This window comes from Micromys minutus, assembly GCF_963924665.1.
Source record: "Micromys minutus genome assembly, chromosome: 29".
Taxonomy (NCBI): domain Eukaryota; kingdom Metazoa; phylum Chordata; class Mammalia; order Rodentia; family Muridae; genus Micromys; species Micromys minutus.
The window spans coordinates 24,937,634-24,963,928 of record NC_137964.1 but is presented as its reverse complement, the minus strand read 5'-3'; the positions used below and the strand labels follow the sequence as shown (position 1 = coordinate 24,963,928).

General features: G+C 46.2%; 1 protein-coding gene across 1 annotated transcript; it reads right to left on the bottom strand.

The window, feature by feature from the left end:
* Nucleotides 1-25,710, bottom strand: VPS33A (VPS33A core subunit of CORVET and HOPS complexes). The gene is made up of 13 exons (XM_080940590.1): nucleotides 25,591-25,710; nucleotides 24,258-24,323; nucleotides 23,651-23,778; nucleotides 22,185-22,371; nucleotides 18,553-18,669; nucleotides 16,902-17,076; nucleotides 12,541-12,737; nucleotides 8,732-8,858; nucleotides 6,896-6,963; nucleotides 5,568-5,705; nucleotides 4,220-4,357; nucleotides 1,975-2,143; nucleotides 1-1,437 (listed from the first exon to the last, which is right to left on the bottom strand). Exons 1-13 carry the CDS (start codon nucleotides 25,690-25,692, stop codon nucleotides 1,256-1,258), a joined length of 1,794 nt encoding a protein of 597 aa, XP_080796716.1. The 5' UTR covers nucleotides 25,693-25,710; the 3' UTR covers nucleotides 1-1,255.
* Between the last annotated feature and the right edge of the window lie 585 nt (nucleotides 25,711-26,295).

Here is a 26,295-nt window from a genome sequence, read left to right as displayed (position 1 = left end):
AACAAACATCATCTTTGCCATCCTTCTAGGTTTGTTAGTTTTTTTTTAAACACAATTCCAGTCACTTATAATGTGCAGTGTATTGTTCTTGATTTCACATGAAAAAAGCGAGAGGAAAACTATTAACCATAGAAACTGCACCTGGGCCAGGACCAGGACCAGCTGAGACAGGCTAGTTTTTCTGGAGGCTTGGGTGATGACCCAGCGTGGTTGCCCACTTAACTCCTTCGGCTGCAGAGATGATCAGGAGGTAGGCACTGGCACCTACATGCCTGCTCCTGCTCCCAGCTGCGCCCCCCTCCCCAACCCCCCAGCACTGGTGGTACTTGTTGATGTGTGACTCACACTGACTGCAGTGCACTTGATCACCAGATCAGAGACTGAACAGTTGAGTATTTTCAGGCAAAAGGGATGTATGATGTTCCCAGAGGGCTAGAAGGTGCATGTGGCAGTTACACTGAGACAGAGCTGCGTGAAACTAGAGGACAACAGAAGTCCCTGCAGGGGCGCCTGCACTGGTGAGTCTTGAGTTAACAACATGCACACTCAGAAGTGCGTTCAGACAGTTAGTGGCAGAGGGTGCCTGGCGCTCAGCTCACTCGAGGGCAGAGAACTGCACAGACACAGCTAACACGGGGCAGAGAACGCCACTGTGTCAAGAAGATCATTCAAGCTTCTCGGTTTTTCAGACGGAAACAGAGTTTGCCATAGGAATCAAATCGGTTGAGACTGGAGACACAAATGTGCTCTGCAGGAAAAAGCACGCACTAGACAATGCTGGCTTTGTATTCAACACAGAACCACTCTTCTGGGCTTGGGATGTCGTTTAGAATATGCCACTGTGGATCAGTGGTCAGAATTCCACTTCTATTTTCGTATTTATCCCCTCAGCTCTGCCTTTTAAAGCCTGTGCACAGTCATGTGGCTGCTGGGGCTATCATTCCAGAAACTGTTCCAGAAAATGAAGACTTTTAAGCTTAAAAATTCCAAAATAGGATCTTCTTTATTTTTGGAAGGGAGGGCTTTTCCTGGAACTCACTACATAGCCCAGGCTGTCCTCAAGCTTCTTCCTGCCTCTGTCTCTTACATGGAGGGATTATGGGCATGTCTCTTTACCCAGGTTGACCCTCCCTTCTTCAGGGTTTAGGAGCACAGAGGAGAGGAAGGAACATGAGCCCAGAGCTTCTGTTCGTCTGCTCCTGGCTTTACATCCTTTGGGCAACACGTTCTCAGTTGTGTGGGGACCTCTGAGGCCCTAGAAAGGCTTTTCCATGAGAGCTTCTAGCCAGCTGCTTCCATTTATCAGTTTAGTGGTTGCAATTACATACTCCGTGCCTCCGTCTTCCAGTTGGGAGAGAAAGCGCAGGGCGGCTATTTCAGCAAAGGTGACACCCCCAAGGAAAAACACCAGTGTGACTCTGTTTTCTCCAGGCTGGCCTAAAATGTAAACATTTCAGAATTCAAACGTATGCAATAATGCTGCCTCTCAAAACATTTTTTTTTTAAATTTAAAGGTATATAAAAGAGCTGGAGAGATGGCTCAGTGGCTAAGAATGTATATCATTCTTGCAAAGGAGCTGAATTTAATTTCCCAGCACCCACCACAGGCAGCTCACAGTTGCCTGTAACTCTAGCTAAAGCAGATGCCTCTGACCTCTCCAGGCACATGCCTACAGATACACACACACACATAATAACCACAGACCTATTTTAAAAAACAAAAAGAATAAAACAGTCAAGTGCATGGTAGTGTAGCCAGTTCACCTGAGGTCCTGGAATCCAATTTTGATCTTAACACCCTGAGTCTTGTGATCTCAGTGCAGAGTGTAGGCTGCCACTCTCATGAGCAAAGCACAGATCCGGGGCTTACAATGCACATTAGCAACCGACGCCACGTTACAAATGTCTTTTACAAACTAAGTGCACAACATAAGGCACGTGAGCAGCACGCTGACTGTGGACAATGAAACTTACGTTTCTTCTGCAGCCCAGTGGGCAGTGGCTGCCTTTCTTCAAAGTGGGGTCCTGGGAGAATTCGGAGAACCTCCTCGATGCTCCGCCAACCTGGCCGGGAAAGGAGCTGAGCGAGTCGCACACTGAGTGGTGCGTAACCGCTGTATACATAGGATATGTCTGTGGGGTTCTGTCAACAGATAAAGAAGATACAGGACTGACAGCCACCTGTGGCCATTTGGTAATTGCAGTTACAAGATGGGAGAGAGAAACTCAAAATATGCTTGTGTATTGCTCCAATCCACCTCTTTACCCTTAGCACCCAGGGCTGCACTTTTATTTATGTCTACAGCATGTATCTGCCAGTGTGTGTATGAATTTAAGAATGCAGGTGCCAGGCTAGAAAGATGGCTCAGCAGTTAAGAGCACTGACTGCCCTTCCAGAGGTCCTGAGTTCAATTCCCAGCAACCACATGGCAGCTCACAACCATCTGTAATGGGATCTGGTGCCCTCTTCTGGTGTGTCTGAAGACAGCTACAGTGGATTCATGTATAATAAATAAATAAATCTTTTTTAAAAATGCAGGTGCCTGTAGAATCCAGTAGGTGCTGAATTTACAGGAGCTTGTGAACCACATAATGCTGGGAACCAAACTTGGCATCCACTGGAAGAGCAGCAAATACTCTCAGCCACCGGGCCTTCTCTCTAGCCTGCCTTCAGTTTTTTCATTGTTTGTTTGAGACAGGATCTCAATATGGCGTTTAGGCCAGTCTCAAACCCCTGGTTCTCCAGCCTCAGCTTCTGGAGTGCTGGGATTATAGGTGTGCACTTGGGAGAGTGAGACTGAAAGATCAGGAATTCAAGGTCTCTTACTACATAGGGAGTTGGAGGCAAGCCTGGGCTACAGTGAGTAGGACCCACCCCACCCTCTGCCGCCCACACCGGAAGACCAGTGCTAGAATGTATGTGAGGCCTGGGTTAAATTTCCTAAACCAATAAACAAACAAACAAAACACCCTCTCACAATGTAGCAATTAAAAAGAATCAAGATGGGACACCAGGAAGGCTCTTAAGAGCCCCTGCTAGGCAGTAGGTGGGTTTGAGGGAAGATCAGAATAGTGATGAGCTAACACACCGTCTATATAAAATACATACGTAGCAACATCACACTGGTGATGAATGTAAAGTCAAGAGCTTTGCAGACCAAGAACACAGCATATATATGAGCAGTGATGTTGCTGGACGCCGAGATGCCTTTTGAAGGGATTGAAACCTGGCCCCTGGGTTGCCTCTGTGAGGAACAGGGTAGCTGTGGCAAGAGCTACTTCCCTTCCTGGAGCACAGGTTCGCATGTACTGGATGTTGCTGGTGTCCCACACTTCCCCCAGGGGTCTGTAGGTGCTGTGTCAGCACTCAGACGACTTGTGTTTGGACTGGGGAAATGGAAACAGCCACGGGACAACTGGACAGTGGAGAGCAGCATGGGGCTGGGCTTGTTTTGCCCTGCCCTCTGGTCTGTGACACAGAGGCAGGAAGCCCTCAGCTGTACAGCTCTCTGACTCATGACAAGTTTCTCTAATAACTCCTATTATCTGTCTTTCAGGCCTCAGCTGGCATGACGGTTGTTAATTGCAAAGTGGGCCTCTGAGCATGACTGATTACGTTAACTGAGGTGGGAAGACCTGGCGCCATTCCTGGGGGAAGGGTTCCTTGGCTAATAAGTGTGAAGACAGAGATGTGTGTGCCAGCAAGCACTTGCGAGTACATCATCCCTCTGTTCCCGGTTGGGTTAGCTCCCGCTGCCACGGGTTCTCAGCCATGATCCGAGGGCTGGAACTGAGTGACAACAGTTGGTGAGCGCCCCACACTGACTCTCCTCTGGCTAGCCTGTTCTGTTCACATCTTTATCAAACTACCCAGGCTGAGAGCACTCTGCCTGCTGCTGAGACCGATGAACACAACACACATGCATTGCTTCTCAGAAGCACAGAGATAATGTTTTAGAAGGCAAAGAAGAGCTGGAAAGAAGGCTAAAGGAGTAAGGGGGCTTGCTGCCAAGCCTGGCAGGCTGAGTTCAAGCCCCAGAACTGACATGGTAAAGGGAAGGAACCAATTCCTGCAAATTGTACACACATGTGTACATGCACACACCAAAATAATGTGAAAAGGTACTTAGGAAGTGGAGCCTATATATAGAATAAGGTGTGTATGTCGCGGTGAACTAGAGAATGGAGCGAGAGAAAGGAGCGCAGGAATGCATCTTACCTGCTCATTGACGTCGTCCATCCAGAGGCGTAATGTTTTCCGAATTGTTGGGTAATTGTTTCTGCCCCCTGTCTGAGCCTTTAGCAGGCCGGCCTTCTCCAGGTTGTTCAACGTCAGTATGTGCTCATAGCCGTAGGTCTGAAGGAGAAGGCATTTGGCAGTGATGTTAGGTCAGGAAAAGGGCTCTTGCAGATTTCCAGAGAGGAGCACTCCAACAAATCAATGTGGTTTGGACCCCAGGGCTCCTTAGCAAGGTCAAGCATTGAGTGTGAGAGTGCAGGGAACAGGCCAGAGGGGCACTCACGCTGAGACCCTTCCCTGCTTAGTAACCTGCTGTTTCAAGCTTGACTTAAACAGATCTTTAAAGTCAGTGTTTATAAGTCAACCTGAGAATTAAAAAAATTATATCTATATATAGTACATACTTAGCTCTCAGAGGCGTATCTGCACACTGATGAGACTTCTGGACACATTTAAGAACAAAGACAGTTAATAACATAATACTTTACATAGAATTTTATTTGTTTTTATTTGTTTTTTAAGAAACAGGTATTAGCCTAGCCCTGTGGAACCCCTTCCCTTAGGTGTTTTACAATCATTAAGTCAGCTGCTCTTAGACTGCACGAGGTACCGATCATTACATCCATTCAACAGAAATGTTGATTAATTGGCCAAGGTCACACAGCCAGTGAGAACAGACTTCCGTCTGCATTCGGCCACGCTAACCTTGCACAACATACTGATTGTAAAATGTGTTCACAAACATCCTGAGTGCAAAGGGAGCTGGAGGGAGGTGAACCAAACTGTGCGGCTGGGCGCATCGGAGCCTGGGAAAGGTTGCTTTTTCTGTGCTCTCCCTCACTCCTGGAAGCCTATGAAAACGTCTGTCATTTGTGTAACTCAAAAAAAAAAAAAAAAAAAAAATGAAAACAAAATTTATAGAAACTAACCAAATATTGAGCAGTGACTGGAAATAGCAAACAAATACTGCCTGGGACACTCAAATAGGAGGACTGTCTTTCAGACGGGGTCTCACTGAACAACTCACAGAGACCCGCCTGCTGCTGCCTCCCCAGTGCTTGTGTGTGGCATGCTGCCAGGTCACGGCAGAATGTTTTTTTCAAGACAGGGCTTCTCTGTGTATCCCTGGTTGTCCTGGAACTTGCTCTGTAGACCAGGCTGGCCTTGGACTCACAGAGATCCACCTGCCTCTGCCTCCTGAGTACTCAGATAAAGGGAAGTGCCTCCACCTCCCGGCCAAACAACATGTTTTAAAAACAAATCAAGACAGTGTTCAGACTTTAAAAAACCAGCTGTGAAAAGGGTCTTTTCCTTCTTAGTTTACTACCTGGAGAATTTCCCTTTTGTAGTAGTCTAGAACCTTCTGCTTGAGCCCACTGTTGCACACAGACTGGAGGCAAACCAATCTCAGCACCTTGATGAGCGGATGCTTTTGGGCAATACAGTCCTCGATGTAATTGTTGACCTAGAAATGAAATATAAACACACTAACTGGTCCAAGGACTTAAAATAATTTGATGTGTCTTATATTTTCCCCCAAAGCAGTATGTGGGAAAAGGGCTCATTTTCTCATTTCCAACCTGCTGAGGTTTGTCTCTTGTCACTATGGCCACAACCCAACACCCACTACCACAAAGTGGTGACGACATTGCTGGGCAACCAAATGACCTGCTCAGACACATCTACCTCTTGGACAACCAGCTGAGTGGCTGCCAAGTATCTGGGATTTCTTTGACTTAGCCTACCTAAAGCTACCATTGACACCTCACATAAAATGATAGAAATGGTCTTTTAAAATAGGAATATTTGCAAACTGAACATTTTACTTTTAAAAAAAGAGTAATTATTTATTGTACCTATGTGAGTACACTGTCACTGTATTTAGACACCAGAAGAGGGCATTGATCAAATCCCATTACAGATGGCTGTGAGCTACCATGTGGTTACTGGAAATTGAACCCAGGACTCTGGTAGAGCAGTCAGTGCTCTTAACCTCTAAGCCATCTCTTCAGCCTCAGTTAACTACTTTTAATAGTGATGTACTTTTGAAGAAATCACCTAACAGATTAAACAAATAAACAAAAATGCAAGTCACCTGGGATTTTGTGTTTTGAGATAGGGTCCCCTGTAACCCAGGTTGGCCTCAAACTTGCTATGTAGCCAAAGCTGGCCTAAAATGCTTTCATCTCTCAAGTGCTAGGATTACAAGCATATACCACCACACCCAGCTGGTTGGTGTATGTGTATATGCATGTATGTGTGTTGTTTATTTTGGAGGGAGTACTGGGTCTGAACTCTAGATTTCTTAGTATGTTAGATAGTTGCTCTCTTAGCAATAACCTACACCCCCAGCCCAAACACACACACACACACACACACACACACACACACAGAGTGCATACATGGAAACCGAAACAATGGACTGAAGGCCAGGTTGGAAGATGCTTCCCTTTAGTTTGAGCACTCAGGAGGCAGAAACAAGAGGATCTCTGAATTCAAGACCAGACTGGTCTATATATCAAGTTCTAGACCAGCCAGGGCTACATGGTGAGTTTCTGTCTCAACAACAACACAGACAACACCACGATGCACCAGTTACCTGGTTCTGATCATACAGCGATGTATGTCAGCTCTGGTGTCAATGGCCCCACATACCTTGTCAGTGTCTATCCCGGACATGAACTCCTGTTCCACTGTCAACTTATCAAAGAAGTCTTCAGAAGCTAAAACATAATCAGCAAATGTTTGACTTAGAAATTCAACAGGGTCAGTTAACCTATGCTCCATTCGTGAGCAGGAGTAGGAAATGAGGCACACAAACCCCAAAAGGTAGGGACTCTGGAGCGAACAGGAAGCTCTAGTGGTGTGAGCCTCAGTACCAGGGAGAACTCACTTCCCCAGAGCATGGCCTCCTGTCAGCTGGTTCCTACCTCTGTCACAAAGACAAAGAACTAACTTTGCAACAGTGAACTGAGATTCAAAGCATATTTCTAACACTTGGTACTGAACAAGCACCTCAGCCCCTACATCCCTGAGTCTAATGGACTTGCATTTAGGTTAATGTGCATCTTGTGAGACTCTGTGACAATTCTGTAGGAAGTTTTTATTCTTTTCTATTTTTTTTTTTTTTTAAAGATAGGATTTCATAGTGTAGCCCAGGCTGCCCTTGAATCCCTAGCCTAACAGTCTTCGGATCCCCTGGAAGTGGAGTTAAAGGCTGCTGTGTTGAGAAAGCAGTCCTTACTTATAACACTGAGCCATCTCTGCAGAACAGCTCTTGGCTTTCTGTCTGTTTTGTGTATTTTGTTTCTTGGGTGGTTGGTGCTCAGACAAAGTTTCTCTGTGTAGACCTGGCTGGCCTGAACACTCCATGTAGACTAGGCTGATGTCAAACTCACAGAGACCCACCTCTGCTTCCTGACCACTGGGATTAAAGGGGTGTGTCACCATACCTGGCTTAGCTTGTTTCTAGGGTAATGTTTAATGTAGCCCACCCATACTAGCTCTGACCTCATGATATATAAATTGAAAATGACTGAACTTGTGACCCTCTGGCCCTCAATGCCCCAGCACTGCTATTACAGGCACACACTGCCACATCAGGTAAGCCCTCTACCGTCCCAACCTTTTCCTAGTTCACTTTCTTTCTTGAGTCTCACAATATAGCTCAAACTGTCCTTGAACTTAAGGGTTTCCTGCCTCAGCCTCCCAAATGTTATCTACTATTACAAGTGCTTTGCATAGTTCTCAAGGGGACCAAAACTAGAGTCCCATGAAAATCTCAGAACATCACATAGTTTCAATTAAATAATCCTTCACATAGAAAAACATTACTAAAAAACATGAACTGTTTCATATCATTACCGGGAAATCTCCTAGATGAATGCTTTTCTATTATTCTAAGTAGCTTACCTTAAGGTGAATAAATCAACTGAGTTAACCATAAATGTAACATTTTAAAAAGATTTAACTGTTATTCGTGTGTACTTCAGTGTGTCTGTGTTTGGGTTTGTGCATGTGAGTGCAGGTGCCCTCAGAAGTCAGTGGGATCCCCTGGAGTGGGGTTAGAGGAAGCTGGGAGCTACCGTCTGCTGCAAGAGCAGCAAGTGCTCTTAACCACTGGGCGATTTCTTCACACTGGGCACACGTTCCTGTTACCATTCATATACTTAGTGAGACACAGTGGCATACACTGATCACCCCACCACTGGGGAGGTACTGGTGAGGGCATCAGGAGGAGTTCATGCCAGGCCTGGCTGTACATCAAGTTTAAGTCCAATCTGGCTCCACAGGTCCCTACCCAACAAAATCCATACACTTACTACAACCGGGACACATACATGATGCTAAAATGGAACCAACTAGGGTGGTTCAGTGGTCAAGCACTTGCTTCCCATGCACAGTTTGATCCCTAATACCAAAACAATGAAATAAATACATAAAACCACAGATGACCTGCCCATGGTCAAAACTACAACAACAGATACTTACTGGTGACGTCTTTGATTAACTCTGCAATTGAGGTGTGGTTGGCGAGAGACCCCCTGGCTGCCTGCATGTGGGGGAGCTGGGAAACAAACTGCTTGATCTCCCCGACTGTCTTAGCGTTGTGTCGCTCCTGGAACAGAACAGGAGGCAGGGCTGAGGCAGGAGAGCATCTCAGAGGGTGTTTAATCAATAGCATCATGAAGGGAGAACACAAATCAAACTAATCTCAGCTCTAAAATCACAGATGTGAGAAAAGTAAATACAGTAAGATGGTGCAGCTCCATACCGGGGCCCACAGGGAGGAAGGAGAGAACAGAGAGACTTTGACTTTATTTTTTTAAAAAAGGAAGGGGAAGAGGAGGAGGAAGAGAAGGAAGAGAAGGAGAAAGAAGAGGAGAAAGAAGAAGAGGAAGAAGAGAAGGAGAAGGGAGAGGAGGAAGAGGATGATGAGCAGCAGGAAGTGGAAGAAGAGGAGGAAGTGGAGGAGGTGAGTTGGGTGCAGGGTGCATGTGTATGATGCCAAGAGTTGGGTTAGACGAGGGCAGGAAGATCTAGAGTATGAGGCCAGTGTGGGCTCTAAGTAAGATCCTGTAATAAAGACAAAACAAAATAAGCTGAAGCCCCACAAATCTTGGGATTAGAAGGCTCAGCAGATAAGAATGTTGTTGCACATGCCCGAGTTTTGGGTACCTAGAAGCCCAGCCCTGTGCAGGGTGAAGACAGGAAGATCTAAGTTGGGGTTCAGTGAGACACCCTGTATCAAGGGAATGAGGGAGAATTACAGGACACTGACTGCTGGTCTCTCCACGAAGCAGAACACCTACACGCTTATATATGAACATACCACATACACAAAAATGTTTTTAACGTAACTGAGGATACAGTGTGGTAACACAGCATTGACCTTGCATGAGTGGGACCTTATGGGGGTCTCTCTCTCTCTCTCTCTCTCTCTCTCTCTCATGCACATGAGCACATACAACGTTTAAGTTCCATGCAGAGGGTCAATAGGTAGCAGAAACTGCCATGCTAGAGCTGACATAGCCTTGGGAAGACAGAAGATCGAGAAGTTGAAGGTCATCCTCAGCCAGAAGACCATTTCAAAAACCAAAGCTAAACAACAAACATTTTTGGTGGAACTGAAACCCATTTGGCATTTAAAGGCAACAGTGAATGTGGCTCATGAGCAAAGTGAATCCTACTTATTGATGAAAACATATTTGGTGGGGGTGGGAGAGGGCGGGTCGAGACAGTTTCTCTATGTGACAGCCCTGGCTGTCCTAGAACTTGCTCTGTAGACCAGGCTGCCCTTGAACTCAAAGATCCACCTGCCTCTACTTCCCAAATGCCAGGATTAAAATTAAAGACATGGGCCACTGTTGCTGCCACCACCTGATAGATAAGAACATTTCAATAATCTCACCACCCAGAGTGTCTTCAGAAATATGGAGTTAAATATACAAGTAGAATCCCCAGGAAAGATAATATTTACAACCACAGACACAACAACAAAACCACAAAAAGCAGTTTTCAAAAACTCTCCCAATTTCTGTCTCTAGAGTCTAAACAGTTATTTTCTAAGTCTATAAAATTCCCACATTTCAAAGCCAGCTCAACAAGAATGAACTGGTGAAAGTCAGGAGGAGTCAGGAAGGTGGTAATGAAGCTCTGGGCTCCAGGGATTTGGGTCTCATTATCATATCGCACTTCGGGGGCTCTCCTGCCACTGCTGTGCTGGCCAGACCTCACCTCACAGTGGCTGCACACCATCACAGGAGGAGAAAGGACTTAAAGGTCACGGGGATCTGTTTATCAGAAACTAACAACACTCATGCCCTCACACCCTACAAAGAGGAACACTTAATGCAGCACTGTCATTTCAGAGAATTGAGGAAAAAAAATGTCTAAAAACCAGGAAAGCCTAGGCTGGCGACCTAGCCCAGAAGATTTGGCTACAAAGAAACTTTCAGGCCTCCTAGGCTACCAGATATGGTCTCAAAAACACCAAATAAATTAAAGAGACAAAAAAGTAAATACAACTAAAACTGCTATTTTAGTTTTTTTTTCTTCCTCTTTTTAAATCATTAAGTAGGGGCTGAGCAGACAGCTGTGGAGAGTCTGACCCCCAAAACCTATATAAAGATACAGGATTAGAAAATGGCTCAGACGTTAAGAACACTGATGTTCTTATACAGGAGCAGGGTTTGGTTCCCAGCACTCACTGCATGGCTCACAACTATCCTAGTGTAGCTCCAGAAGATCCACACCCTTTTCTGACTTCCAACAGCACCAGGCGTGGATATGGTGTACATACATGTAAGTGTGTAGATTTATGTTAAGGCCATACATGATTGGACATGAGACGAGCAGGGAAGGGTCGAGGAGCAGAAGTGGAGGCAGGAGGTGGAAAGAGATTCCAGGAGGAATCAAGATGGAGCTCGAGAATAATTGGCGATAAGTAGATATAAATATTTTCAAAGGTTTCTGTAGGTCATTTTAGAAGGGATGTTTGTATCTTTGGCCACTGGATGTAATTTTATTTTGTAGAGAATTTGTGGATTGAGAATTTAATATATAAGCTTGCTTGAAAAGCTATTGGGCTTGGAGTTGCGTTTGTGCTGGGCAGTGGAGAAGTGGATACACCAGGGCAGTTGTATCCACCCAGGACAGAAACAACAGGGGCAGTGGAGTGAACCGCACCTGAGCTCTTAGAGGCGGCCTGGAGCGCCAAGTGGTGTGGGGACCAGAGATGTGTGCTCAGCTCCGCACTGGAGTGGCATCCTCAGAGTGAGACACTGGGGAGTTGGGGGCTGATAGAAGGTTGAGCCATCCCTTTAATATCTACTGATAGAAGGTTGAGCCATCCCTTTAATATCTACTGATAGAAGGTTGAGCCATCCCTTTAATATCCATTGCAACACAGGAGAGGCACAAATAAGTAAATCTAAAGGAAGGAGAACGTAGTGAAGGACAAGAAACCTTGTCTCAAAACAAAACAATATAAAAACAATACCAAGATAAGGAACTGGGTGTCACACACCTTTAATCCCAGTACTCAGGAGGCAGAGGCAGGCAGATCTCTGAGTTCAAGGCCAGCCAGAGCTACAGAGAGACCCCATCTCAAAAAACAACAACCCTAATAGCTCCTGAGAAACATCACCTAAAATAGGGTGATCTCTAGCTTCCATACACACAAGTGGTACACATGCATGTACACACACAGACAGTTCGAGAACCTTTCATTTCCAAGGATTTCTTTTTTTCTTCTGCCTCTTTTTTTTTTTTTTGAGTCAAGGTCTTGCAGCCCTGGCTGGCCGGAGATATTACCTGCCTCTGCCTCTCAAGTGCTGGATTAAAGTGGTGTGAAACCAGGCCTGGTTCTGTTATTTTAAAATGGCCCTAAACATACCCCTGCCGATCTGTACTGCATATTATGTAAGAAGGGGCAGTCTAAGTACTCTCAATTATAAAACAAAGTATGACTTTGAAAACAAAACATAACACTAAAGATGCCCAAGGTCCAGATTATCAAATATTCAGCCAAGATTCAATTCTTTACATAAAAGTTGTCAGGCATGCGGACCTCCCTATCATGAGGATTTGCTTTTGTCTTTAATAGTTGGTAAGATTATGAGCACATCAAGGAATTGTTTTCTAATAAGGTTCCTTATGCTTTTGTAGTTTGATTTATACCTGATCACATACTAAACAGCTCAGGCAAATAGAAGTCCGAGCCACAAGCTCCTGCAGTGTGTGCAGGAGCACTGTTCCCTCAGCATCCCCAGCAGGATGGCAGTCAAGGCTTGCCTCACCTCAAAGGCCGCAGAGATGATCTTCGCCTTCTTGCTGAGCACAGAGCCTACAGCGTTGAAGTTCTTGTCTCGGATCTCAGCATAGAGTTCCTCTGCAGAGTTGAGCTGAAGCTTCTTTGCCTCTGTGGGAAGGTCCTTCCCGCCGCCACCACCCTGCTTTTTGGGTGCAAATTTCTCCGGAGGTAACTTCACATAACCTGAGGCCGGAAGAAAGACACACCTGAGAAGTTACTGGAAGACCCAAGATTCAAATGCCTGGGCACAAAATGCCTCTTGCAACTCACTGCACAACAGCAATTTGTCAGCCACAAGCCGAGCACTGACTCTTCACCAGAGTGTTAGAAGACAAGGGCACTCAGCTCTGGGTTTTCATTTAATGTGGCCCACGCCCAGGTATGGCAGCTAACTGTCATTGTGGAAAGACAGAAAAATCACTGCAACAATGAGTTTCTAAAAAGGAATTTCACCAGCATGGAGATGCCCCAGGTGAATTCTAGCACTTGGCAGAACTGCTGTGAATTTGAGGCCAGCCTGCACCATGTAGCAGCAAAGAAGACAGAAAATTCCAGACTGTTCACAATAATTATTTTTATGTATGGATGTCTTAGCTGTGTGTGTGTTTGTATGTCATGTGCATATGACATCCAAAGAGACCAGAAGCGGATGCTAGATGCCCTGGGGCTGGAGTTATAGACAGTTTGAATCACCATGAGGGTGCTGGGAACCAAACCTGGGTCCTGTAAGAGCAGCCAGTGCTCTTAATCACTGAGCCATCTCTCCAGCCCCCCCCAAGGCCCGAGCTTTTTAAAATTAAACTTTTGTTTTAGTTTTACTCACGCCTGCACGCACATGGGGTCAAATTCACCAAGTTTGTTTGGTTTCTTATTTTTGGTCAGAGAAATCGAACCAAGGGTCCCCACAGTTCTTGCTTCTGTAGAAAAAGTTTTATTGGCACAGGTGCCCACGCTTTACCTGCTCTGCACAGCAGAGTTTGGAGATTCCAGCTACAGTACAACCTGCAGAAGCCCAGTCTCCACCCTGGTCTGGGACAAATGCCAAGTTCTGTCAGCTCTCCAGTTCCTCTACAAAGGAGCTGCAGGCCTCTTCTCCCACCTCTGTTCCTATGAAGCACCTCATCCCCGCCCTGAGACATCCTCCAGAGATGCTTATGAGCTTCTGTGAAAGTCATGGGAACAAGTGCCAAGCTTCTGACAGGTTAGCCAATTCTGTACCTTCTTTTAAAAACAATTATTGTGTGTTCAACTTGTGGGAGTCAGTTCTCTCCTTCCACCATGTGGGTCCCAGGGATCAAACCCTGTTGCTGAGTCATCTTGCTGGCCACACAATATTAACACTTTTGGACCCTTAAAAATCCTGCATCATGGAGTCTGGGAAGGGGAACCTGACCTACAATAAAAGGTTATATGCATAGATGCTTTTAAGGTCATGAAAGTAAATTAACACGAATTCACCTAGCCTACATTAGGGAAATAACTCCTTAAACCTGGATGTACTGTGGAAATTAGTATTACATACCACGAGTACTGAGAACTTTCATCATTATACCAAATCACACACGAAGTTAAAGGCTGGCAAGATGGCTCAGTGGATGAACCAGGTTCAACCCCACGCCTGTGATGAATGGAAGAACCAATGAGCACAGCTGTCCTCTGTTCCTCACCTGTGGCATCTAAGACAATCTGTTCAATTTTATTTCCAATCTACTCTGAGAAATAAATTCTACAAAGACAGAGAGACTTCTAAGAATGAATGCTGTTGCTAGGTTTGGGCTACAGCAGGGGCAGGCCAGGTCACAGGGATGGGGTGAGGGACGCATGTCAGGTCACAGGGATGGGGTGGGGGACACATGTCAGGTCACAGGAATGGGGTGGGGGACACATGTCAGGTCACAGGAATGGGGTGGGGGACACATGTCAGGTCACAGGGATGGGGTGGGGGACATATGTCAGGTCACAGGGATGGGGTGGGGGACACATGTCAGGTCAGGTCATAGGGGTGGGGGACACATGTCAGGTCAGGTCATAGGGGTGGGGGACACATGTCAGGTCACAGGGATGGGGTGGGGGACACATGTCAGGTCACAGGGATGGGGTGGGGGACATATGTCAGGTCACAAGGATGGGGTGGGGGACGCATGTCAGGTCACAGGGATGGGGTGGGGGACGCATGTCAGGTCACAGGGATGGGGTGGGGGACACATGTCAGGTCACAGGGATGGGGTGGGGGATACATGTCAGGTCACAGGGATGGGGTGGGGGACACATGTCAGGTCACAGGGATGGGGTGGGGGACACATGTCAGGTCAGGTCATAGGGGTGGGGGACACATGTCAGGTCAGGTCATAGGGGTGGGGGACACATGTCAGGTCACAGGGATGGGGTGGGGGACACATGTCAGGTCACAGGGGTGGGGTGGGGGACACATGTCAGGTCACAGGGATGGGGTGGGGGACGCATGTCAGGTCACAGGGATGGGGTGGGGGACGCATGTCAGGTCACAGGGATGGGGTGGGGGACACATGTCAGGTCACAGGGATGGGGTGGGGGACACATGTCAGGTCACAGGGATGGGGTGGGGGACGCATGTCAGGTCACAGGGATGGGGTGGGGGACGCATGTCAGGTCACAGGGATGGGGTGGGGGACACATGTCAGGTCACAGGAATGGGGTGGGGGACGCATGTTTTCTTTGTTCTGTTTTCCTACTTTCTCCTTAATCAGCATTTGAGTCATGAAAACGCACCATGAGGAACCTGTGAGTCTGCATGTGTGCTACCTCTTCTTGGACAGCCCCTACCCCCTCCACACAGCCATCCTGAGGCTCACTTCTGGGCCACCCCTCCCGAGACACTCTCCTTAACCATCTCCTGGGTGTGCTCTGCAGAGGCCATGCTGACTGCTGCCAGCTACCCAGCATACTGGAATGATCTCTCCTTCCAATTAAGAATGAGGTTAGACCACTTTAGGGAATGAGTTAGAAAATAGACAAAACGAGACATATGACCGCATTGTTAAGTCTCTTATGGAATCACCTCGTCTCCACCTTCAGCCGCCACCGTCCCGTTTCCTCGCCACACTCACTGTCATAATAAGGAGTACAGAACACAAACTGACCGTTGTGGTCACTTTACAGGTAACAACCCACAGGCATTTAGTGCAGTTTTAAGGTACAGCAGTTGGCAGCATATTCTCTCCCCAAAAGGAACCGGTAGCCCCCACCCTGCCTCCCAGGCTCTGTGGGTTTCACATCTTTAAATATCTGCAGCTCCAAAATGTCAAGGGGCCAGGCCAAGACAGACAGCAGGCCTGAGTGTGTGCACCACAGTTCACTGTGTCTGGTGGAGAATAGGAGAGCTTCTGGGTCTGAGCGAAAGCGTAACGTTTAGATGGGTGTTCAGGAGCAGAGAAACAGTAGCAAATACAGGGAGCTGGGGACAGCCACCCTGCCTTGAGTTGAAGTGTGCAGACAGTGAAAGTCTCAGTGACCGCTCAGGAGGTCCAGGTCACTACATGGAAGTCTTGGAAGACCAGGGCTTAATGAGTGACTAGGCCAGAGGTCATAGCATGTTTTATTTGGATGGTTTTGAGCAATATTTGATTCTGTTAGCATTTAAACTGTGAGGAATTATTAATAGTCTTGATTTATGCCGCATATGAAAAAGCACCTATGCTCTGGCAGTCCCTAGGGCTCACTCCCACTTGGTGGCCAGTGTCCAGGGGACATAGCCCCTTTAGACAAGGTCTGTTCTGCAATTTTCCCATGGATGGTCAAGGGAAATTCTTGGGATTGTGGCTGGAATTAATAACTTTGTATGTTGTCAACTTGCTTACAAAAAAAAATTTTTTTTAATTCACTCTCTTGTTTCAAACCACCAATAGATACTGGATCTTTAGTCAATCAGTGGAGGTGCACGCCTTAATTCCCCATACTCAGAGGCAAAGGCAGGCAAATCTCAGAGTTCAAGGTCAGTCAGCCTGGTCTACAGAGTAAGTTCCAAGACAGCCACAGCTATTCAGAGAAGGAAAAAAGGAAAAAAAAAAGAAAGAAAGAAAGAAAGAAAAGTAAAGAAACCGAATCTTTAGTTAGGTGTGATCTCTTAAACCTTAATGTAACATAACATCAGGGAGGCTAACTGAGGTAAACTCCATGTTAGCTTGGGCTATAAACACTCCATTTCAAAACATAAGAAGCAGGGGGTTGAGGGGAGGAAAAGAAAATTAGAGCCCCTGGACCTTTACATCAGACAGCACTTGAACAGGAATGGTGAAGCCACACCCCCCACACAGTGGCTACACTTTTCCTAACAGTGACCAGCGGGAGCCCAGAGGGCCACTCACTCACTGTTCTGGATGCCGTAAATCTCATCGATGAGTCCCTCGTATGTGAGCTGAGAGGCGAGTGGTGTCAGCAGATCCACGTTGCGATCAAGCAGCAAGAGGTTATCAAACGCGGGGAACACCGAGTTCTGGCTCCCTGCAAACTCCCTCTTCATCCTGACCATCATATTGGCCACTTGCTGGAAACAAAACATCACATCAGGTGAAGACTCCGGGGAACTAGCAGAGTTTAAGATTCTGCTACAAAGAAAACAATAATCCACAGGTAAAAAAACAGAAAATCAGCCAGGGCCAGACTGATAATGAAATAAATGGCTGCTGACACAAGGTAACTACAGTGGCCACCCGCCCCAGTCAGACTGTATCAGACACAACAGACTCCTGCTATGCAAGGCAGTTAGGTTCTACAAGCTCTCAAGATGATGCAGTAACCAGCGCTGATCTAATGTTCCCAAGAGAAACACAGGTACCTATGAGCCTCTGGAAATAGCCTGCATTTATTATTTATTTATTTAGATTTAGTTATTTTTAGGGCAGGAGAGATGGCTCAGTGGTTAAGAGCACTGACTGCTCTTCCAGAGGTTCTGAGTTCAATTCCCAGCAACCACATGGTGGCTCACAACCATCTGTAACAGGATTTGATGCCTTCTTCTGGTGTGTCTGAAGAAAGTGACGGTGTACTCATAAATAAATAAATTAAAAAAAAAAAAAAAAAGAGCACTTACTGTTCTTGCAGAGAACCTAAATTCAATTCCCAGCCCCACCTCTAGTGGCTTACAACCAGTGTAAATCCAGTTATAAAGAACCTATCTACACTCTCTCTGCCCTCTGTGGTTACCTGCACATAAACTCACAAGATACATAGAAACAGAAGAAATGTAAAGAGTTAGCTTCATATACCCTGAGCCTGGAATTACAAGTGGTTGTTGCCAGACGTGGGAGCTGGGAACTGAACCTCGGTCCTCTGGAAGAGCAGGACCTGCTCCTAACCACTGAGCCATCTCTCCAGCCCCTGGCCATAGCTTCTGCCCACAGATCAATACTAAACCTTGTGTCCTGTTTTGTGTTTAGTCAGCTGATAGTTTTAGTTACTGAAGGCTGGGCTGTGGTGGCACACCTTTAATTCCAGCACTTCTAGAGGCAGAGGCAGGCAGATCTCTGAGCTTGAGGCCAGTCTGGTCTACAGGGGGAGTTCCAGGATAGCTAGAGCTACACAGGGCAGTCATATCTTGAAAAACCACTCATTCATACAGGACTCATGGCCAAGAGCTCTGTGAGTCTGGCCCAGGTGAAACTTATCTAAATCACACTACACACCTACGCCATAATCAGAATACATTCAAATGGCAAAGCCACCAAACAAGGGCACAAGTATGAACAGCCTGCCTCTAAGCAGACTGTGAAAGAGACACTTGTGACCTTGGTCACCTCTGGGAATATCTCATGGTGGGCATGTTCCCAAAGCCCTGTGAACATTGACTAGTGAGTGACCTATGAACTGCAGGGAGGAGAAAGTCCTCAACACAGATGCATGGGTAAGGAGCTCTCAACATCAATGCACCAGAATAAAGGGGATCTCTTTATTCTGCCGTGTCTCTCACGTTTCTGTCTTTGACCCCTCTTTTGGACAAAACTGGGAAATAGAGGGTTCTCACCCGAGCACATTCTCCTTTCCCAAAGATCTGGGGGATAGTTCCATACAGCGCCTGCAGGGTCATCAGTCCCTTGGCTGCGTGGTACAAGCTTGTCTGGTCACCTTCCAGGTAGCATTCCTGTGGAGACAAAGCCAGCTCCTGTGGACCACCATCATCATCTATTTTAAACTGGTTTACATTCACTGCCCATTTACAAGTCAAAATGGTGGCTGGGACAGGAGTCCTGGGCCACCCTGCACCACATGACACTCCATTTGAGACAGACAAAAGATAACAATGAAAAGCATGAGAGGGGAAATGCCAAACTGGTTCTCTTTTGCAGACCAGTCCTGGTGGCACGTTCTTTAATCCCTGAATTTAGAAGGAGAGGCAAGCAGACGTCTGTATGTTCAAGGCCAGCCTGGTCTGCACAGCATTTCAAGCCAGCCAAGGATACATAGTGAAACCTTGACTCAAAGAAAAAAACAAAAGTACCTTCTGTCCCAATACCCATTACCTTGTGGTCTCTTCAGTATCCAAAACCAGGAGCAGGATGGCAGTGAGGGTCCAGGGGCCGAGGAAGGGGGGCGGTTATGACCAGCACAGTGGGGCTGTCTCAGCAAACACACCACAGGAGTTTATGCTTCACACTGGAAGCCTCGTCCCTGACTTGTCTAGAACTGATGTTTATAGCTTTTCCCCAACACAACAGTCCGGGACAAGGATGCCATGAGACAAATGTTCAGGAATACTTCCAAAGGAGAGAATGACAAGCCATGTCTCACTCCATCGTAAAAAGCTCTATTACTGCAATGACTCTCCTATAATGCCAGCTCTAAAAACAATTTTCAACCTAATGAGAGGGATTTATTTTGCTGTTGTTGTTGTTTTTTCAAGACAAAGTTTTTCTCTCTAGCCCTGGCTGTCCTGGAACTCACTCTGCAGACCAGGCTGACCTCAAACTCAGAACCACCTGCCTCTGCCTCTGAAGTGCTGGGATTAAAGGCGTGTGCTGTCAAATCTGGCATCACAGATTTCTTTCTTCTTGTTTCGGTAGTTCTGGGAGTCAAACCCAGTGCCTTGAGCACACTGTTTCACTTCTGAGTTACACCCTCAGCAACAGCAGACTTAACCTTGAATGGTGGTCATGCTGGCCTTTCACTGGAAACAGAACAGTGCACCAGCTGGGGCTCATCTGTCACAACGGTGAGGGAACCCTATATATTAATGGCCCACTCCTTCCACAGGGAATCCCACATGGCATTTCAAGCTACAAGGATGTTTTAGGGCAAATCCTACTACACATTAATATTTAAAAGCTCATATTTTAGGCCCCAAGCTTGCTCACCCACACAACAGAAGCCCTTATTACTAGGTTGGCTGGCTTTAGATACTCTGGACTTGAGTTATTAAAATGAACGTGCTAATACCATGTTCTGACACTGAACATCCAGCGGTGTGAGTCCAATCTCACATGCAGGTCAGAACTAGGGTTGGCGTTAACTTCCGGCCCACCTCTCAGTTCTAAAACCTGGGGGACACGGGGAGAATATTGTATGTGCTATGAATGGGGGCTACAGAAAGCCTGTCTGACAAAGAAATTAAAGCTGTTCTTAAAACCTGGTAAAACAAAAGAATCAAGGGGGGTTGGGGGTTAGTCAGTCTATATGACTTCTGCAAAGAGGTCTGAGACCAGGAAAAAGTGGCCTCCCTGTCACTCTGTCCTTTCTAACTAAAAAAAAATTTTACTATGTAAACGACTTATGTGTACAAAACAGGGGTCTGGTTAGGGGAGGGTTGAGACAGGGATTACTATGAACTCCTGGCTATCCTGGCATTCTCTTTATAGACCAGGCAAAGAGGCCCAAGTACTGACATCAAAAGTGTGGACCACTGTGCTCAGCATTACAAAACTTTCAAATTACTTTTTAATTATATTTTATTTGATATTTGTTTGCTTGTTTTATATATATATATATTTTGAGGCTTCCCTATGGGCATTAGGCAGGTCTCACCCTTCCAATTCTTCTGTCTCAGCTTCCCAAGTGGTGGAACTGCAGGTGTTTAATTGAAGACTTTGAAGGGGTGAATTTGGCACTGGAGAGACTTCTCAGTGGTTCAGAGGACCGGCACTTTTCTAGGGACCCTCAGTTCAATTCCCAGTACCCACACAGCAGCTCACAATCATGTGTAACTCTGACCCCTCTTCTGGTCTCTGTGGACACCACTTGTGTGTGCATATACACACGAAGACAAAATACCCTAACACATAAAATAGCAACCACAAAAAGAATCAAAAACAAAGGGATAAAACAACAACCACAAAAAAAAAAAAAAAAAAAAAGCATGAGTTTTACAGCATGTGGATGACAATAAAGCTAACATATTATATAATGAATTCCTGGAAAACAAATCATGGGAGCTAGCCAGGTGTGGTAGACATCTGCAATTCCAGATTGGGAATTAGAAGCAGGAGAATCAGGAGTTCAAGGCCAGCCTGGGCTACATGAAACCTTGTCCTAAAATAGCAAAATAGATTTGATTTAAATAAACTGTACCCATGTGCCATAGCCTGCAGGGTCTTCAACATAAACCTGAGGAGGGAACTGACGAATGGGGGACAAGAGACACCAAGGGGAGCACGTGGAAAGTGCTGGTCAAGCTCTCGTTTATTATGTGCCCAAACCATTTCTTTTAAAGAAAAACAGGGAGAATTACATGGGGAGGGGGACTACCCAGGTACAACAGAATGTTCTGCCAAGCAGCATCTGTACTACCTGACCACAGTGAGATCACCTGATTTCTGGAAAAAGGCCTCTATTGTGGGAAACAGAAATCTAAGCCTAGGTCTATGTAAAATGGCATTACTCAGGCTAAGGAAATTTTTAAAATTCTGTCGGCTCCTGGCACCCATGAATAAGTATTAAACAAGATATTAAAAACAAGCAAAGAGAGCAATAGGGGCCAGCATGCCTACAATCTGAGCATTTAGGAAGCTGAGGGGGAGAATGGCAAGGGAAGTGACCACAGACTACATACAACAATGCCATGCCTTTAAAAAGTGGGGGGTGGGGTGAGATGGAGCTGTCTGGAGAGAAGGCTCAGTGGTTAACAACTCTTGCTGTGTAAGCCTAAGTACCTGGGTTCACATCTGCACGTTTGTGTGCACAAGTGCACACATACACACACAAAGAGGGGTGGGGGAAGGTGTGATTGCATAAGCACTTGCGCAACCCCAGAGCTGGGAAGCAGATGAGAGGGTGTCTGAAGCTATTGGCCACCCTGTCTCAAGGGAATAAGGTGGTGAGTGACGATTCGGGACATCCTCTTTCGCACACACACATGCCATATACACAAAAAAGGAAGAGCAAGCAATTTGTGAAGGAGAAGGCATCCAACAGGAGTGCACACGGGCCTCCTCTCCACAGACCACAGGGGCCAATAGAAGCAGCAGTGTGACACTTTCAGCAATGAACCCAACAAAATTAAAGTCTGCGGCCTGTCCTGGTGGAGCTCAGCTTTAATCCCAGCCCTCGGGATGCAGAGGTAGGTGAATCTGAGTTCCTTACATAGAGAATTCCCCAGGTCCACACAGTGAGACCTTGTCTTTAAAAATAAACAAAAGTTTGATGTTAAGAAAATGTCTTACTTACTTTGAAAGCACCCTCTGACTCCATGGATAAGAGGTCCCCATCAAATGGAATGAGATCTAAGCTGTATTCCTCTTGATGAATAAAAGATCCTAAAACACCCAGGTCCTTCAGCCTTTGCTCACACAGCAGGCTCCGTCGAGGCACGAACAAAATATGGAAATCCCTGGTGGGGCCACGCCTGTCCTCACTGCAAAGGAAGTAACCATGGTCAGCTTATGTGCTCCTTAGGGTCAGAGGCTGCTTTTCTTATGCATCCCCATGAACTGGCAGGCACCAAACAAACACTGCTCATGTAAGCGCATGAAGACAGACTCTCAAGGAGCTATAGGGATACTCAGAGGTTAAGAGCACTGGCTGCTCTTCCAAATGGTACCAGTTTGATTCCCAGCACCCATGGGGCAACTCACAACTGTCTACAATTCCAGTCCCAGGGTATCCAGCACTCTCTCCTGGCCTCCAAAGGCACTACAGCGCACACACATATACATATATTTAGGCAGATGCTCTTACACATAAAACAAAAATAAATAAATCTTTAAAAAAAAGAAAAAAGCCAGACACGCATACCCAAATTGTTAACAAAACCTTGATTCCAGAAATCACATCACATGACAGATATACACACATACACACACAAAACCAGCCCTTACAACAGCACATCTGTGTTTTTGAAAGCAAATGCCTCTTTAACCAAACCAGTTTAACACAACAGTCTTCCATTAAAATGAGAACTCTTCTCCTTGTTTGTGGACTTCTGAGAGCAGCCATACACAGTCAAGGTTTTCAGGGGCCCTATCAATCACTGGACCAGAGTTCGGAATGTGCTGACAGTTCCTTTACAGAGTAGATCCCACATTAACTCACTTGATTCCACAGTTCTTACTTGTTTGCTTATGAAACTCAAGCACACTGCAGCTGGCATTTTGAAAACCATAGCCATTAGAGGTTTTCGTGTGGTGTTTGTGAGGCCGGGTCCTCTCTGCTGACACAGGTTGGAAGCTTTAGCCATCCTCAGAGAGTGAGGTGATTTCCCTCAAGCTATTCCAAGCTCTCACAAGTCCCCCACCCCACCCCTTGTGTTGTGCCATGTCTGGTCACACTCTTCCAATGATGGCCGTCCAACACTCTAAAAGGAGGGTGTTCCGAGGTAAAGGTACTTGGAACATTAAAGCCATTAGAAAGACCACTGGGCAGGAAGTGTTCAGCAGGGGAAAGAAAGCACCTATGCCAAACCTGACAACCTGCATCCAATTCCTGAGACTTCCACGGGAGGATAGAACTCATTCCTACCATCTGTCTTCTGATCTCTACATGGGCACACACCATACCTCCAAAATGCATTAATTAAATAAATAAATAAATAAATAAATAAATAAATAAATAAATAAATGTAAACAACAAACAAACAAACAAACAAAGCCCCCTTTAAAGCCCAACGTCTTTTGGGCTGAAAAGCTCTGAGGTACCTGAGCACATTCTCTGCAATTATATCCATCAATTCTAGCCTAGGTCTGACCAAAAAAATGATATTCTTGACATCAGCTGCCGGCAAACGACTTCCTTTAAGTGTGAACATTTTTTCCACTTCATGTTCCTAGGGAAGCACACACAAAAGACTAGTAAAAACCTTGAACACTTCATATGTGTAAATAAGACACAGTCCCAACCAAACACATGAAGGACCAAGCTGCAAGGCAGAGCTGCTGTTTCTGCATCAGCAGGCCAACCATTCTGACACAGCACACAGGGAAAGGTACCGTGACATACTGGGAAAGGTACTGTGACATAGTCACACAAGACAGGGCTTGTGTGCAAAATGGTTTTGTTTCTGTTTGTTTTTTCCTGTGTCATGCCATGTCAGACATCAATTCCAGCACCTCGCACATAGTAGGCAAACATACTACCACTGGCCAGCACCCTGTAGGTCGAACGTTAATCATGTATTAACATCAGCCTTTGTACAGCTGAAACAGCTTTGCAAGCGATTGATTATTCAGGAAGATATGTCAGAATCCCATTACCAGTACTAGGTTCGATTAATTATTCTTGAACAAATCTCATATGGCATGTTACCTTTAGTAGTGAGTACTGGGCAATCAGTCCAAATGGTCCTGTTAAGTATTCATCCCACACTATTGCCTGCAACAGGGAAGAAACACTCAGAAATTCCAACAACAGCAACAGAGATGGCAGTTATAGTCAGTAAGAATATATTTTTATAAGGCTTATTTTTCCCTGCCCCATCCCCACTTGATTTTAATTATATGTAGTTGCATGTGTCTGTGCTTGGGGATGTGCCTGTGGGTGCGGTTCCCCTCAGAGGCCAGACCTGTCAGATCTCCATGGATCTGGAGTTACAAGCAATTATCAGTTGCCCACTGTTGGCACTGTAAACCGAACTGGGCTCCTCTGGAAGCTTCCTCTTCACCACTAAGCCACCTTTCCAGCTCCAAGAAATATTCTCCTAAAATTTGGAATTAAAAATTTTACAGGCTCTGGTCACATTCATAGCCTCAGGGTCGAAAATAAATCTTTCATGAAGGGAAAGATTCGGTGATACTGGTGTCAGAGATCCCTGCTTCCTCCAGGAGAAACACATTGTAAAACTATTAATACTACTGTCATAATACTGATCCACAAAATCTATTAGATCTATTTGATTTTTACATCATTTGTGGCTTAATATAGGCCCCTGTGATTTAATCTGCCTTCTGACTCAATGGCAGCAAGCAACCACCTTAGTTGGAGCTATATATCCAAAGCTGATTCTTAAAGTGTCTCTGTTTAGTTTTTTCTCTTCAGATTATAACTTCCCATTCCCTGTAGAGGGATGGGGTATAATTAATACATCTCAGGATAGAGAGGAAAAAACATGTTTAAAAGAAAACCTTACAGCAAACGATGGCTCATGACTGTAATGCCAGTATTTGGTAGGTTGAGGTAGGAGAACGGAGGAGAGCTGGAAGTCAACCTGGGTTACACCAGGAACAGTCTATACTGCCAGGAATTGGCTCAAAAATAAAATGGAGAGCCGTGTACACTCCTTTAATTCCAGCACTCAGAAGTAGTGGCAGGTGGATCTCAGTGAGTTCGAGGTTAGCTAGGACTATACACTGCGATACCCTGTCTCAAACTAACACTGAGAGGAAAAAGGAAGGAAATTCTACGAAGTCCCCGATCTAGCCCGCCTCCCTTGTAAGCTGGGGGTTTTAATAGACAAAATGATCCATGTGGAAGAGGGCTGCGGGCGTGGGTGCTTCCAGACTACATTCTCGCAGATGGGAGAGCTCAGAGCTGGTGGGGCCGGGAGTGGATTCTGCTGTCACCGAGCGGCTGCCGGGTCGCTCCCAGGGCCTCGCACAGCTCCGCCGGGCCGAGCATGGCTGCGCCGGGCCCCGTCCCTCACCTTGCTCCCAGCGCACTTGTCCAGAAACTCGCGCAGCTCCCGACGCACCGCCTCGCGTAGCACGTTCAGGTTCACTCGCCCGTATGACAGGTGAGCAGCCATCTTGCTCCACCACTCGCATTTCCCAGGCGAGGCAACGGTCACGTGATAGGAAGTTCACGTGACCTGAGCCGCTGACGCTCCTTTAAAGCGAAAGGTCCTAGTGCGCGTGCGAGGAGGCTTCTTCCTTCCCGCCCCCACCCCGCCCCCAAATTCTGCCCCTTTACCATGCCTAGGAATGGTGGGCAGTGAAAACTGCGTCTTAAGGATGGAAATTAGACGTTATTTGTCGCATTTAAAAGCACCATCTTTCTGCCTTTGCAACTAGAATAGTGGTGTAAAGTGGCGATTGAGGCCAAACTACAAAATACACCTCACTACACCCAATAAGTGGTTTAATCTCAGAGCAGGTTTATCGCTGCAAGTTCGAGGCCAGCTTGGTTAACCTAGCGAGTTCCAGGGCAACCAGGGCTACACAGTGCCTCCACATAAACAAACAATAAATGGACTGGAGAGATGGTTCAACAGTTAAGAGCACTTGCTGCTTTTCCAGAGGATCAGGTTCCTAGCATCTACATGGTAACTCCTGGTTCCAGGGGTTCTAGTGCCCCTTTCTAGCAAACAAGGGCATAGCACACAGTGCTGATATTTACATTCAGGCAAACG

Excerpts from the sequence above, each read along its gene's own strand:
- VPS33A (XM_080940590.1), bottom strand. The coding sequence starts at position 25,692 with ATGGCTGCTCACCTGTCATACGGGCGAGTGAACCTGAACGTGCTACGC. Across the intron at positions 23,779-24,257 it reads CCCAGTACTCACTACTAAAG|GAACATGAAGTGGAAAAAAT; the intron begins GTAACATGCCAT and ends GTGCTTCCCTAG. Across the intron at positions 22,372-23,650 it reads ATTGCAGAGAATGTGCTCAG|TGAGGACAGGCGTGGCCCCA; the intron begins GTACCTCAGAGC and ends CTTCCTTTGCAG.